This window comes from Musca autumnalis, unplaced genomic scaffold (assembly GCF_047663935.1).
Source record: "Musca autumnalis isolate F117 unplaced genomic scaffold, ASM4766393v1 scaffold_1, whole genome shotgun sequence".
Classification (NCBI taxonomy): Eukaryota; Metazoa; Arthropoda; class Insecta; order Diptera; family Muscidae; genus Musca; species Musca autumnalis.
In genome coordinates this window covers 25,603,623-25,620,354 of record NW_027411644.1, presented here as the reverse complement: position 1 = coordinate 25,620,354, position 16,732 = coordinate 25,603,623, and the positions used below count along the sequence as shown (strand labels likewise).

General features: G+C 32.0%; 1 protein-coding gene across 1 annotated transcript; it reads right to left on the bottom strand.

The window, feature by feature from the left end:
• Positions 1–834: 834 nt before the first annotated feature.
• Jhbp5 (Juvenile hormone binding protein 5) lies at positions 835–1,879 on the bottom strand. Its single transcript, XM_073962411.1, has 3 exons — positions 1,636–1,879; positions 1,201–1,575; positions 835–1,136 (listed from the first exon to the last, which is right to left on the bottom strand). Exons 1-3 carry the CDS (start codon positions 1,742–1,744, stop codon positions 835–837), a joined length of 786 nt encoding a protein of 261 aa, XP_073818512.1. The 5' UTR covers positions 1,745–1,879.
• Positions 1,880–16,732: the final 14,853 nt, after the last annotated feature.

Sequence of the window (16,732 nt, the reverse complement as noted above, 5' to 3'; positions counted from 1 at the left end):
GCACTATTTTCAATTTTCAAACTTGTGAAACCCTCTTCACTTTTTTCGCTCCTCCCTTGTCATTTGTGATAGGTCGAGACGTGAGAAGTGAGCTGCAACTCACTCGTGAGAAGCTCCCTACGTGAGTATTCATGATCGCTATGTTAGTTAAGGCGCACCCTACATGACATTGTTTTATAAGGGGGCGATACAGTCAGTGCATTGTCCCAAGTTGAACTTCTATATCTCAAAAATGGTAAAAACTACGAAAATACCATAAATGTCGATCTTGTAGAGAATTTTCATAGCTACAATATTTGTTTTAGTCCCATTTTGATAGGAAATGCGGTTTCTAAGCAAAATCGCGAAAACCTAAACAACCCCTAAAAATGTCAACTTAAATCGCGATTTATTTAAAAAGCGCTCCGGCGATTTTTTTTGTTTTTTGATTGTTCTCATCTATGAACATTGTAGTTTCAGTATCCGCAAAAACTTCCGAGGTGTAAGCACCTTCCATTTAAAATTGTTTCAAGAGCACCGTGCCAAGTCTTGATTTTTTTAAAGAATTTTTTAAGGCCCAAGTCTTGATTTTTTTTTAAAGAATTTTAAGGAATTTTTTTTAAGAATTTTTTAAGGACCCTGTCGTTGACTTTTTAAAGATTTCTTTAAGGTCCATCTTGTGGACTTTTTAAGTTTTTTTTAGGTCTATGTCGAGCAGTTTTTAAAGATTTTTTTTACAAACGAAACTTCAGATTTATTAAAGAAGTTGGAACTTAAAGCTAAAAGGGTGATGTATTCATCATATATATTTCTTATAGTTCACATAATTCAAAATCTTCATTCTTTCTCCCATTCTCATTTGGGCAACAAATCATCCAAACTATATGCCCTAAATAATTTATCTGTGGATGAGCGTATTACACGTGAAAATGCCTTCTCCAACAGAGGTCTCAGCTCTTCCGACAGCGAATCCCAATTTTCATTTAAAAATGCATTCATGCGTTCACCCAAAGCATTATCGCCATTAAAGAGATTATTCAAATGGATTTGAACTTTGCCCACATCATAATTTACATTGATGTCCTTGACATTTAAAAAGGAACGGCCATTGATCTTGTGCCGTTCACCGAAAATCACAGTGGTCATGGTGACATCAGCTGTAGACCAAGAGAAAACAATTACATAATAATATTGAGAAGGAATAAACTCATTTCAACTTACTAAAATTTGCATTGCATTTTCCCGATCCCGTCATTGGCATCATCATAATTTTACCATCAATTTCATAATCGGCATACATAGTGAGATTTGGAAATAGCATTGTGGTGGTAAATTTCATCGTATTGGTATCAATGTGCAGGGACTTGACTGTAAAACGTGACATGCCATAAATTTCCACATTTTTATAGCTTGATTTAATGTACACCGCTCCAGTGTCTTGGTCCATTTTTATTTCTGGCACAACCAAGGGTTCCATGGCTGGTATATAGAGTTCCGGGATTCCATATTCCAAACGATCCTTTAGGGAGTACAAAGCATTGCGGGCACATTTATTTAGATGGGGATCAGAACGTCGACAGATTTTCAAAAATGCAGCTAAAAGGGAGAATTGAAATAATTTTATATTGAAAAGCACCTTAATTTCTTTCTACTCACGTAATTTTTTATTGGTCCTTTCTCTCCGGTTGTAGTTGGGAACAGATGTTGCTAGACTCCACATAGCCAAGGAAATTAAGACAAATAATAGCTTGTTTCCACACAACATCTTTGCCACTGTTCTCTCCACAAAGTCTCAACAGCAAACTACAGCCAGAAGTCAACAACTCGGTGCATAAATAAAATATTTTTATGCTGACTAGGGGAATTTTGCATTGGCATTGCAAGCTTCGCAAATTGTGGGAAAAAATAAACTTGAACTCAAAACGTGATATTTTTTATGTTTTCGTAGTTATGTATGTATATACATATGCATTTTTGTCATTTATTCATAGTCTTCTGAGATTTCCAAACGGTCTCCCATGTATAAAAAGTCTCCAAGGGGAACCCCACATGACCATGACCTAAATGGTCATCTACCAATCATATTCCATTTATAAAAAATATTGTAATTGGAACAAGAGAAGAATGATTTTTTTCCAAAATTTTAATTTTTTAAAAAAATATTTTTCCACGAAACATGGATTTTTTACAAAATATTTTTTCACAAAACTTGGTTTAAAAAAAATAGTTTTCCACAAACGTGGATCTTTAAAAAATAGTTTCCACAAAACGTGGATTTTTTACAAAATATTTTTCCATAAAACGTGGATTTTTTAAAAAATATTCTTCCACAAAACGTGGATTTTTTACAAAATATTTTTCCATAAAACGTGGATTTTTTAAAAAATATTCTTCCACAAAACGTGGATTTTTTACAAAATATTTTTCCATAAAACGTGGATTTTTTAAAAAGTATTCTTCCCCAAAACATGGATTTTTTACAAAATATTCTTCCACCAAACTAGGATATTTTACAAAATATACTTCCACAAAACTTGGATTTTTTAAAAAATATTCTTCCCCAAAACATGGATTTCTTACAAAATATTCTTCCACCAAACTAGGATATTTTACAAAATATACTTCCACAAAACTTGGATTTTTTACAAAATATTTTTCCACAAGACTTGGATTTTTTACAAAATATTTTTCCATAAAACGTGGATTTTTTTAAAATAGTTTTCCAAAAAACGTAAATCTTTAAAAAATAGTTTTCCACAAAACGTGGATTTTTAAAAAATAGTTTTCCAAAAAACGTGGATTTTTTAGAAATATTCTTCACAAAACGTGGATTTAAAAAGAAATAGTTTTCCACAAAACGTGGATTTTTTAGAAATATTCCTCACAAAACGTGGATTTTTCACGAAACTTGGATTTAAAAAAAAATACTTTCAACAAAACGTGGTTTTATCAAAAAATATTTTTCCACCAAAAGTAGATTTTTTAAAAATATTTTTCCACAAAACGTGAATTTTTTAAAAAATATTTTCCATTTTTTATTTATTATGACCGTAGTGTTGTTATTAATGTTTGTTGTATATTATTTATACTGGGCTGAATCGGTCAGTATTTTGATGAAAATAAAACTAATTTATTTCATTTTTCCTCAACGTTTCGTTGGTTGTATTCCAACTTCATCAGGAGATTTTTATTGAAAATCCTATATAAAACATAAACAATCATGTACATTCCATAAGATCACAGTGTGGGATATTCGCATTAAACTTTACTTACAATTAGTTCTTTTCACATATTCTTGTAAATTATTCTTATTATACTAAAAAAACGGGACATCACAACACGAATTTTTGTATAAATAAAAATATAATCAAAAAAATGTAAAAATATTGCAGCAAAAAAAAACTTAATACTAAATCACAGCACCGTACTTTTCAAAATATTGCGATCGAATATTGCAGTTTTGTGTTATCTTTATCTTCTTTCGTATTCATAGATGTATGTATTCTCTCCTGTATTCTGAGACTCTCCAGAGTGTATCTTTTATTTTCTTTTCTCTCTCTATCGAGAATTTTTACATTTTCGAAGTCAGCATAGTGTCCCCACTGTTTCATATGTTGGGACAAGGCTGTGTTCTCTTTGCCTTTTCTTATATCTGCTTCGTGCTCATTTAGCCTTACACTCAACATTCTTTTTGTTGTCCCCACGTAAACTCTATTGCATTTCTCCCGTCCATTCCCCTTGCACTTCACTTCATACACCACGTCGTTTTGTCGTAGCTTGTCTGTTTTCTTTCTTCGCGAGAATATTTGTTGTAATGTGTTGTTAGACTTGTAGGCTAATACTATGTTGTTGCTGTTTATTATTGGTGATAAAGAGTTGTTGTCTGTTAAATTAGGTATGTACGGCAAACTGAGAAACTTTTTTGCGTCCAGTTCAGTTTTTTCTTTTATTGGATTCTCAAAGTTTTTGGATTTGTTTCTTATTAGATGTTTGATGATTTTAAGCGGAAAATTATTCTTTAATAAAATTTCGGTTATCTTATTTAAGTTTTTGGGAATGTATTTGTGATCACATATATGGAATATTTTATCTATTAGATTGTTGGCGGTATTTATTATCATATTTTTCGGTTGTGTTGAGAAATAGTTTGTCATGCGACCAGAAGATGTCGGCTTTGTATACCAATCCGTTTCTACTCTATTGTTTTGCCTAATGATTTTCATGTCTAAATACGGTATTTGCTTTTCCTTTTCCATTTCCAAAGTAAATTTCAGTTTGCTATGATATGAATTCAATAGATGTAATGTTATGTCGACGTGTTTTTTGTCTAATATGGCAAAAATATCATCCACGTATTTGGAGATTAGTTTAATCTTGATCCCTTTTTGCTCCAGTTCCGATGTTACGTTATCTAATAATGTGTCCAAAACAATATCGGCTATGGTTGGTGAAAGAGGGTTGCCCATTGGCATACCATACGTCTGATGGTAAATTTTTTCCTCATATTTAAAGTAATTATTGTCTATAAGACAGAATTGCATCAGTCCCATGAATCTTCGCTTTGGAATCGTCGTATGATGTTGCAGGATTTCCCATTTGTCAAGAATGTTCTTAATGGCTAAGTGAATTGGTATGTTGGTGAACAACGACACCACGTCAAAAGAAACAAGAACATCATTCTCCTCCAAACTTATCCCATTTAGTCTTTCTTTTAGCTGCATTGAGTTTTTTATGTTGTATTCCGTAGAAATAATATGCTTCAATATTTTTCCTATATGTTTCGAAAGGTTATAGCAAGGTACTTTAAGCGATGATGAAATTGGTCTGAGTGGAACACCGACCTTGTGGATTTTCGGTAAACCGTAGAGGCCGGGAGATTCAGCAGCATTACTCATTAGCATAAATTTGTCTATTTTTGTTATATAGTTGTTATTGTATAAATCTGTTATTATATTGTTGTTAGTTTTTTGTAGTTTAGTAGTTGGATCTACTCTAATGCATTTATATGTTGTTTTGTCTTCTAACATTAACTCCATTTTCTTTTTATATTCGTCTTGATATAAAATTACCGTTTTATTACCCTTGTCGGCTGTAGTGATGATTATGCTGTCCTTGTGTTTTTTCAGAAATTTGACCGTCTCTTCATGAATTGCAATTATATATTTATCTCTTTCGGTATTCTTAAGGTTTCTTTTATGTGTAGATATTCGCCCTGCAATTTTGGATCTTAATTCATCTTTTTCTCGGTCATCGTTGATTGTTTGTATCCACTGTTCGATGTCCGCGATGATTGGTATTGGTGCAAAGTTTTTCTTTGTGATTGGTAATGCGAATTTTCTTCCCATTGACAGAAGCCATTTATTTTCAAATGTAAAATTAATGTCAGTGTAATTTATGAACCAATCTTCGTTGTATTTTAACCCTAATTTAGCAAATTTTTCAGTTCTCAGTTTTTGGAGTTTGCGGGAATGTGTCAATTTGTTTATACGTTTAATATGTTTGAATTTTTTCCATTGGTCTTTTTTGAAAAGTAGCAGTTCTGTTTCGTCCAGTGTATTACTCATCTCTTTCTCTAGTTTTTCAATCGTCAATTTTGTTGTTTTTATGTTGATGTGTGTCTCACCAATTTCTATGTTGATTAACTTGCATTGTAGATTGTATTCTACAGTTTCGGCTTTTTTGAGTGCATCTGTTGTTGTAAAGAGTTTACGTATGTGTTTGGTTGATTGTTCTATGTGAGATGGTGTGATGCCGAACTTTCTGCATTCTTGTAGAAAGGTTGATCGTGTTTTTAGGTTGGCTAATTTTTCTATTGTTCTGCAATATGATTTCAGGAGTTTCTTTACGTTTGTGTTGTACTTGTATTCAATATGTTGAAAATAGCTCTTCATGGTTGATGATGTTTTTTGTTGTATGTCTTTTCAACTGATCTTCTTTTTTAACGGCGGGCCCTCCGTGTTAAACTTTTTATTTATTATGACCGTAGTGTTGTTATTAATGTTTGTTGTATATTATTTATACTGGGCTGAATCGGTCAGTATTTTGATGAAAATAAAACTAATTTATTTCATTTTTCCTCAACGTTTCGTTGGTTGTATTCCAACTTCATCAGGAGATTTTTATTGAAAATCCTATATAAAACATAAACAATCATGTACATTCCATAAGATCACAGTGTGGGATATTCGCATTAAACTTTACTTACAATTAGTTCTTTTCACATATTCTTGTAAATTATTCTTATTATACTAAAAAAACGGGACATCACAACACGAATTTTTGTATAAATAAAAATATAATCAAAAAAATGTAAAAATATTGCAGCAAAAAAAAACTTAATACTAAATCACAGCACCGTACTTTTCAAAATATTGCGATCGAATATTGCAGTTTTGTGTTATCTTTATCTTCTTTCGTATTCATAGATGTATGTATTCTCTCCTGTATTCTGAGCAGTGATGCCAGATTTGCCGATTTATCGGCATTTTGCCGATTTTTAGTCCAAAAAATAGAAATGCCGATTTGCCGATTTTTACCCCTAAAATGCCGATTTTTAGTTAAGGCAACTTGTTCACATAAAATTTCCATTTTGTATGAAAATTGTGGTTGCTAGAACTAATTTGGTACAATAACAAAGACAACTATATCGTCAAGAGTAGTTTGATTAATAATAATAACATTTTTTAACATTTCATAAAAAACAGTTTGAATTTTCTTGATTACCATAACGTGTACTCCAGTATATACGTCAAGGAAATTGTTCAAAAAACCAAATTGTCGAAAAGTGGGTTAGTGGAAATAATTAAAAACTTGCCACATTCTTCAGCAAATGTGGAAAGAATTTCTAGCCAAGTAAATTTAAATAAAAACAAGTGCCGAGATCGATTAGTTAGGGACTTGATGGAAGGAATTCCCTTTACTAAAGACTACATAAAATTAAATAAGTCTAACTGATATAATGTTGTCATTAAAAATGATTTGTTACAAAACTTTAATTCAAATATTTATTACAGAAATTGAATTTAATTGTAAACCAACATTTCAAAATTCCAATACAACTAGTAAGAAAGTGTCAGTCGGCTTTGCTGACAGAGGTATACCCTCAGCCTATGTGAATTGAAACTTTCTTCTACGGACAGATCGAATGTTTTTAAGGTCTTTTCAGAATTATGTGGCCATTTTTAGACATTTAGACTTTCCGAAAAATGTGGATTAAAACTTAAATTCAAAAGTGTTGTGGAGGTGGTACTTAAAGGAATGGACATAGTCCATTAGGGAAGTGGATTTTATTTTGAGAGTTATATCTTTTCGATAGATATCGCACCCACTAGCAGAGTACGTAAAAATACTTTAAATAAAATTTCCAATCGTTTCGTATTTTCCATAGGAACAATACAAAACGAAACATAACCCTCGTTGGCCGAGCTCGCTGTTTAGTTTCGTTTTGTTTACATTCGTGAGTACGAACAAAACGAAAAGTACTCAACTCCACAACAACAGATAGAAAACTAAATAGTACTCAGCGTTGTCAGTATTGGGGATTTTTCCCCAAATTGGGGAATTTTTATTTGAAATGGGGAAAAGATTTTTGACTTGGGGAATTGGAAAAATTTAGGGGAAATCTGAAAAATATTTGGGGATTTTTGGGGAATTTCTTTTTTGACTAATTACTTCAGTAGTGGAATTTTGTAACTCAGTTTTGTGCACTCGAATACTATTTGTAAAAAAATGAAGAAGATATTGACAAAAATAGTGGAATCGATCAAAATCGACTCGGCATATTTACCATTAGGAGCCTTGGACCAAGGCTTTACTTCTGACTTGTACTTTTTTTGAGTAAACAATTATTAAAGATAAAAAGGCCTGTGACGAATATCCTACCCGCTTGTTAATACAAATCGTCGGTGTCATGCTTAAGTGTTCCATACGACATTTGCCCGTTTTGAGATAATCGCATTTTAATGTTTTGTGTCACAACTGTGTGGAGCTGACTAAAGCAAATTTTTATATTTTTGACTTTAAATATTAATAATAGTATATAGAACATATTTGCAAAAATTTAGAGAAATATGTATTGGAATATAAAAGTTAAAGAGATTTTTTTAAAAAAAGAACTTTTGTCGATTTGTTCCTTATCCGCACTTATGACACAAATGTGAAATATTGTAAATCACATGGAACAAAGTGACAAACAAATTTTCCATTTTTGCCTTAATAAACTAAATACTTCTAAATCGAAAATTAAAATTCTGATTTTTGAAATATGTTTTTAAACTTGTAAGTTTTTAAAATATTATTTTCATAACTGAAAAAAGTTTAAGCTTTCCCGTCGAGGCGTCGATATCTCGAAAACTAGAGCAGATAGGAGAAAGCCGACTAGAAATTCAGAAAGAGCATACCGGAAAACACTAGAAACCATCTGTATCTCAAAAAGTAAAGAATGGCGTATGGAACACTTAAGCATGACACCGACGAAATGCTGAAACCGATGCCTACAAATGTGCCCTTTTTTAAAACTTACAAACAATTTTACGCTAATATTGCAGCAATTCACTGGATCAACACAATTTTAGCTCTATAAGAACCTTTTAGAACCAGTTGTCAACAAGTAATTCATAAGTAGAAAGAGTCCTTTCAATTTTGAACCACATTTAGAAATAAAATGCAGTACGAGTTACTAGAATAAATACTCCTGTTTCTAACAAGTCCATTTGTTGTAGAAATTTTAACCCACTTAAAGAAATGTTACAACTCTTTCATTATAAAAATGTATATAAATCCAATTCTGAATCACTTGAAAGTGAAGTTTTTAATACCGTTAATTTAATTCATATATAAGTGTATAGAATACTTACAAGTTTAATGATATGAATTTGTATAGTAAAATAAAACCACTTCTGATTTTTTTGTAATTATTTGTTAAAAAATTTTGGGGATTTTTTTGAGGAAATTCAATCAAATCTGGGGAATTTTGGGGAAAAGTTTTGGACAAGTTGGGGAAAAGAGGCTAAAAAATACTGGCAACTCTGATAGTACTTAACACATGTGAATAAATCAAAAACGTTTGGTGGTTGATAAAATTCACTGTGGTATGCTGATGCTAACTTATAGGGTTGTTAAGCAATCACATGTGTGTGTGTGTCGGAGTGTGTCATTGACCATAACGCACGGCAAACGTTTCCCAAAAATACTTGTCGTTTCGGTGGTGAATGAAACAACTTGGCAAGTTACATTTCACCAATCGTACGGTTTCCATCTTTTTACGTTGAAAAGTTTGTGTTTTTGTTTTGGTTGTGAGAATGAAACGATTCAGAGAAGCTGAAAAGTTTGTGGCGTTGTGTGATTGGTACGGGAATCGTTTTGTTTCTTTCCGTTCATTGCCCACTAGTCATTTAAGTGGGTCATCGTATAATTTTTGGAATCATTTGATCAGTTCGAGAACTATCGTGCTCTGCAGCCACTACATTTGGTGCCATAGGGGTTTTTACAACTCTCGGGCTATATTCTCAAGAAGTATGGACATGCCCCTGAAAAAGCTTTTACCGTCGTAATGGAGGCAGCCTATTCAAATTGTTTCAACCAAAATCGAAGTGATTCGAGAGCAGGGGCTGGATTCTTGTTCTATGAAAATTTTAAATGAAAAATATTTCCTTTATAATTTTTTTTCATTTGACAGTTTTCTCCTTTGTAAAGTTTTCATTTTACATTTTCATAGAAACGGAATTGGGCCTCAGGTCTTAAAGTAAACTTATACGAAATTTAGTGTGGGAGGTACCCGAAGGAATTGACAAATAGAGTCCATATTCGTACCTAATCTATATCTTGTAGACATATTAGGATGTGTAAAGTACTAAATCGACTAAATCAGTCACTCCTTTCAAGAGTTATCGCGCGTACAATTTATCCGAACATTTTTGGACTTTTGTGGGAGAGGTACCAGAAGGAGTGGACTGATATTGCCCATCTTCGAACTTAAACTAAGTTTGGACAAAATATTACGAAAGCCAAACCTTGGAAAAATCGGCTCATCCGTTCGAGAGTTATCGTGCGCACCAGTCAGCCAGACAGACAGACGGGCGGACATTGCCAAATCGACTCCAAATTGTCTGAAACACATTTCGTCCAACCATACTTGGGGTCTAAAACCATTATTTCGATGAGGCACATTTTGTCCGTATGAAAGTTTATATACCCTCGTTAGCATAAATACTGAGGCTATAAAAACAATCACCTTATTAATAACCTCTTAGGCCATATTTGTATAGGTTTTGTTTAGCTTGACTGAATTGAAAATATGTATATTGATTTCTTATATACATACACGTACTTATAAATATGTATATACTACATATGCATATGGTAAAACCATTTATATTCATACATATTTTGAATTATTGCCATGGTTTATGACTTCTTAATTGTTTTTTTGCACTTAAAATGTTATTTTTTAACTTATGCTTATTAAATATAGCAATAATTTGAACTGAAATAAACGTTATTTAATTTGCCGATTTTTTGCCGATTTTGAAAATTTTTTGCCGATTTTGCCGATTTTGGCACCCGAAAAGTGCCGATTTTCGACCAAACTTTTCTGGCATCCCTGATTCTGAGACTCTCCAGAGTGTATCTTTTATTTTCTTTTCTCTCTCTATCGAGAATTTTTACATTTTCGAAGTCAGCATAGTGTCCCCACTGTTTCATATGTTGGGACAAGGCTGTGTTCTCTTTGCCTTTTCTTATATCTGCTTTCCATAATACGTGGATTTTTTAACAAATATTTTTCCAGAAAACGTGGATTTAAAAAAAAAAATATTTTTTTACAAAAAGTGAATTTAAAAAAAATGTTTTTTCACAAAACGTGTATTTTTTAATAAATATTTATCCACAAAACGTGGATTTTTTAAAAAATATTTTTCCACAAAACGTGGATTTTTAAAAAAAACATTTTTCCACAAAACGTGGATTTTTAAAAAAAATATTTTTCCACAAAACGTGGATTTTTAAAAAAATATTTTTCCACGAAACGTGTATGTTTCAAAAAATATTTTTCCAAAACGTCGATTTTTTAATAAAAAATTTTCAACAAATAGTGGATTTTTTACAAAATATTTTTCCACCAAACGTGGATTTTTTAAAAAATATTCTTTCACCAAACGTGGATTTTTTCACAAAATAGGGATTTTTTAAAAAATATTTTTCACACAAAACGTGGATTTTTATAAAAATATTTTTCACACAAAACGTGGATTTTTATAAAAATAGTTTTCCTAAAAACGTGGATTTTTATAAAAATAGTTTTCCTAAAAACGCGGATTTTTTAAAAAATATTTTTCCAAAAAACGTGGATTTTTTAAAAAATATTTTTCACACAAAACGTGGATTTTTAAAAAAATATTTTTCCTAAAAACGTGGATTTTTTTTAAAATATTTTTCCTAAAAACGTGGATTTTTTAAAAAAATATTTTTCCTAAAAACGTGGATTTTTTAAAAAATATTTTTCCTAAAAACGTGGTTTTTTAAAAAATATTTTTCCTAAAAACGAGGATTTTTTAAAAAATATTTTTCCTAAAAACGTGGATTTTTTAAAAAATATTTTTCTTAAAAACGTGGATTTTTTAAAAAATATTTTTCCAAAAAACGTGAATTTAAAAAAAAATAATATTTTTCCAAAAAACGTGTATTTTTAAACAAATATTTTTCCCCAAAACGTGGATTTTTTAAAAAATATTTTTCCACAAAACGTGGATTTTTAAAAAAATATTTTTACACAAAACGTGGATTAAAAAAAAAATCCTAAAAACGTGGATTTTTTAATAAATATTTTTCCACAAAACGTGGGTTGTTAAAAAAATACTTTTTTCACAAAACGCGGATCTTTAAAAAATATTTTTTCCACAAGACGTGTATTTTTTAAAAAAATTTTTTCCACAGGACGTGTATTTTTATACCCTCCACCTTAGTATGGAGGGTATATTAAGTTTGTCATTCCGTTTGTAACACATCGAACTAATCATTTGCGACCCTATAAAGTATATATATTGTTGATCAGGATAAAATTCTAAGACGATCTAGCAATGTCCGTCTGTCCGTCTGTCCGTCTGTTGTAATCACTCTAGCGTCCGCAATAATTGAGATAGAGTTCTGAAATTTGGCACCCGAGGCTCTTTTTTCCATAGGCAGGTCAAGTTCGAAGATGGGCTATATCGGTCCACTCTATGGTATAGCCCCCATATAACGGTACCTCCGGATTTGAGGTATTTTGACGTTCTTCGGGACATTTGCAGACCGAATTAGCTATAATTTGGCACTTAGGGTTCCTAGTGATTAACAAACTTATATCCCAAAGGATATGGGCATAGGTCCATGTTTTGGTATAGTCCCCATGTATAGGTACCTCCCGATTTTCGGTATTTTGAGAATTTTAGCCACAATTTTGAACCTAACATTTGAGGTTCTCAGTAGTCATGAAACATCTCCACGAAACATCGTCAACATAGGTCCATGTTTTGGTATGGCCCCCTTATAACGGTACCTACCGATTTTCGGTATTTTGAGCATTTTAGTTACAATTTTTAACCGAACAAGCTGTAATTTGACATTTGAGGTTCTCAGTGGTCATGAAACATCTCCACGAAACATCGTCAACATAGGTCCATGTTTTGGTATAGCCCCCATATATCGGCACCTCCCGATTTTTGGTATTTTGAGAATTTTAGCTACAATTTTTAACCGAAGTAGCTGTAATTTGCCATTTGAGGTTCTCAGTGGTCATGAAACATCTCCACCAAACATCGTCAACATAGGTCCATGTTTTGGTATAGCCCCCATATAACGGTACCTCCCGAATTTTTTAGCTACAATTTTGTCTATTCAAAAGTAATCGTCAATATAGGTCCATGTTTTGGTATATCCCCCCATATAACCTTACCTCCCGATTTTCGGGAATTCTCAGTGGTCACGAAATTTCTTCACTAAAATTCGTCAACATGGGTCCATTTTTGAGGGTCTACATTGTTTTGATGAAACTACCCTCAATTTGACTCTTGAAGTTCCCTGCAGCTATAAAACTTTTCCGCGAAAAAATTTAAAGATAGGTTGACTCTTTGATATAACCCCGTAGGTGGTACTTTTCACCTAGCTGAACACATTTTTTTAGATTAGACAACACTGTGCAACAAAATGGATGTGAAAGTCTGGGGCACGAAAAATTCCTCTTTGGGAAGAAAGGTCTTGGTGAGTATTTTATGAACCCAGAAGGACAGATCCGCCGTGAGTCGAACTTCCGCGTTATGGCGTGATGAAATTTTTGTTAGAGACCCGGTGGGCCATCAGGAATTAGCGTTATATCTTTGTTCACTGTTGCTTAAGTGCTCAACAAAAACACCAAACAAAGATATAATGCCAATTCATGATGGCTTACAGGGTCTCTTGCAAAAACTTCATCACGCCATACGCGGAAGTTCGACTCACGGCGCATCTGTCCTTCGGGGTTTTTAATATACACACACCAAAGGCTTTCATCTCCAAAAGGAATTATCTCTGTCCCAACATTTGTGTTCACAGTGTAATTTAAGCAATAGTGGGAGGCAGTAGGAGTCTATCCATTGTCGAAAAGTTGTTACACCTAAAATTGTGAAAGGACCCTAATTATTCCGTTTTAATTAAGACTATTTTATGGTGGAGGGTATAAAAAGTTCGGCCCGGCCGAACTTAACGACTTTTTACTTGTTTAAAAAATATTTGAAGCATTGTGGCGTTTTTTTATATTGGGATAGCGTTTGCAATTTTGTTTTTTCAAAATAGTCTGGCTTAATCCCATTGTTGTTGTTTTAATATTTTAAAACAACTATTTTATTAGTGGAAAAGATTTGGCATTGTTCGCCAAGGGGTAAGGCAGGGAAATTTTGGTGTGTGCATTCGTCAAAATTTGACGACACATACAAGTGGAAGAGGTTTGAATTGTTTTCGCAGACACTTTCGTCGGAGTTGTATGAGGTTGCCAAGGAAAAACTTCTCATTGAACTTTTTTCTTTGCTTACCTTTATACTTCGAGCTGACGATTGATGTTTGGGTATAAAAAGTTTCTTGTTGAAGAAGTTATTGAAAAATAACTTCGGTGGAGAATATCCACAAACAAGAAACAAGGGAACTGATGAGATCCAGTGGCGTGGATCGAAACTATAGTATTCCCTGCCTTACCCCTTGGCGAACAATGCCAAATCTTTTCCACTAATAAAATAGTTGTTTTAAAATATTAAAACAACAACAATGGGATTAAGCCAGACTATTTTGAAAAAACAAAGTTTAAAAAATATTTTTCCTAAATCTCGACTTTTTTAAAAATAATTTTCCACAAAACGTGGATTTTTTAAAAAACATTTTTCCACAAAACCTGAATTTTTAAAAAATATTTTTTCCACAAGACGTGTATTTTTTAAAATATATTTTTCCTAAATCTCGACTTTTTTAAAAATAATTTTCCACAAAACGTGGATTTTTTAAAAAACATTTTTCCACAAAACGTGAATTTTTAAAAAATAATTTTACACAAAACGGGGTTTATTTAAAAAAATATTTTTCACACAACACAGGGGTTTTTTAAAAAATATTTTTCCGAAAAACGTGTATTTTTTTAAAAAATATTTTTCCCAAAAGTGTATTTTTTAATAAATATTTTTCCCCAAAACGTGGATTTTTTAAAAAATATTTTTCCACAAAACGTGGATTTTTTAAAAAATATTTTTCCACAAAACGTGGATTCTTTAAAAATATTTTTCCACAAAACGTGGATTTTTAAAAAAAATACTTTTTTCACAAAAAAAAAAAATATTTTTTCCACAAGACGTGTATTTTTTAAAAACGGGGTTTACACAAAACGGGATTTATTTAAAAATATATTTTTTACACAACATAGGGGTTTTTTAAAAAATATTTTTCCACAAAACGTGTATATTTTTAAAAAATATTTTTCCAAAACGTGTATATTATAATAAATATTTTTTCCCCAAAACGTGGATTTTTAAAAAAATATTTTTCCACTAAACGTGGATTTTTAAAAAAATATTTTTCCACAAAACGTGGATTTTTAAAAAAATATTTTTTCACAAAACGCGGATTTAAAAAAAAAATCACAAAACGTGTATTTAAAAAAAAAAAACTTAAAACGTGGATTTTTAAAAAAATATTTTTCCACAAATCGAGTTTTTTTAACATTTTCCACTAAACGTGAATTTTTTAAAAAATTTTTTCCACAAAACGTGGATTTTTAAAAAAATATTTTTCTACAAATCGAGTTTTTTTAACATTTTCCACTAAACGTGAATTTTTTAAAAAAATTTTTCCACAAAACGTGGATTTTAAAAAATAATCTTTTTCCAAAAAACATGTATTTTTTAATAAATATTTTTCCACAAAACGTAGTTTGTTAAAAAATACTTTTTTCACAAGACGTGTATTTTTTAAAAAATATTTTTCCAAAACGTCGACTTTTTTTAAATTATTTTTCCACAAACGTGGATTTTGTTCAAAAATATTTTTTTACAAAATGTGGGGTTTCAAATTTTTTTTTTTAAATATAACGCAATGCAACAAGGAATCGGTGACACATTAGTTCCAGACTGCTATTGCTACTTCCACACATACTATATGTATATGTATGAAAATCAAACAGGTCGTTTTACAAAATAGTTTCGACAGTACTATTCAAAGAACGACAAACATTACGAGGGACACCGAGAATACTACAGCGAGTATATAGAGAAAAATTGTATGTGTGTAAACCAGTCGAATGTGGAACTCAGAACTCTTGGTCCTCTAAATATATTTCCAACTAACATCCATGAGAGGACGAGGGATACTTCTCACATATCGATAAATGCAGACCCACGCTATTTTAACTAAAATAGAGTGCCCCATTAAATTTATCCGAAGTAAAGAAGGAGAGCTACTGAGGGACGACCAAAAGATAATGGCACGGTGGAGAGAGTATTTCAACGAGCTACTAAATGGTGATAGCACACCCGTTACGGAACAAACACCAATAACTCAAGAAGATGAAGGTGTAACAAATATAATAACAACGCAAGAACTTAGTCAAGCTCTACAGAAAATGAAACTGGGGAAAGCAGCAGGCCACGATGATATAGCCCCAGAACTGCTGAAATACATGGGTGCGACAGGCGAAGAAATGCTTCTCAAAGTGATAAATGTTGCATGGACGACGGCCACGATACCCAGCGACTGGCAGGTAGCCATAATCAACCCCATATTCAAAAAGGGCGATAACCAACTTTGTCAGAACCATCGAGGAATATCCCTTTTATCAGTTGCAGGAAAAATCTACTCTAGAATCCTAACAAACAGACTTAGGAGTGAAATCGAAGACGAACTCGAAGAAGAACAGTGTGGTTTCAGACCCAATCGAGGTACACAAGACCTGATATTCACAATGAGACAAATATCAGAAAAGACCATAGAGTACAATAAGGAAACACATTGTTGCTTTATCGATCTAGAAAAAGCCTTCGACTCGGTAAAATGGCAGGAAATATGGGATGTGCTGGACAAAAGAAATGTCAACGGTAATTTGATAAGAAGAATAAAAAGTTTTTATAAAATATGCCGAAATTACGTGAGAACGGGAAACTCTACCTCGGAAGAATTTCTGACGAACCAAGGTGTAAGACAAGGAGACATATTGAGCCCATATTTATTTATAATTCTAATGGACGACATTATAAAGACGTGTAAGGAG

Coding starts and splice junctions, on each gene's coding strand:
- Jhbp5 (XM_073962411.1), bottom strand. CDS start 1,744: ATGTTGTGTGGAAACAAGCTATTATTTGTCTTAATTTCCTTGGCTATG. Junction 1,576..1,635: donor AAGGACCAATAAAAAATTAC/GTGAGTAGAAAG, acceptor TCTCCCTTTTAG/CTGCATTTTTGAAAATCTGT. Junction 1,137..1,200: donor AAAATGCAATGCAAATTTTA/GTAAGTTGAAAT, acceptor CTTGGTCTACAG/CTGATGTCACCATGACCACT.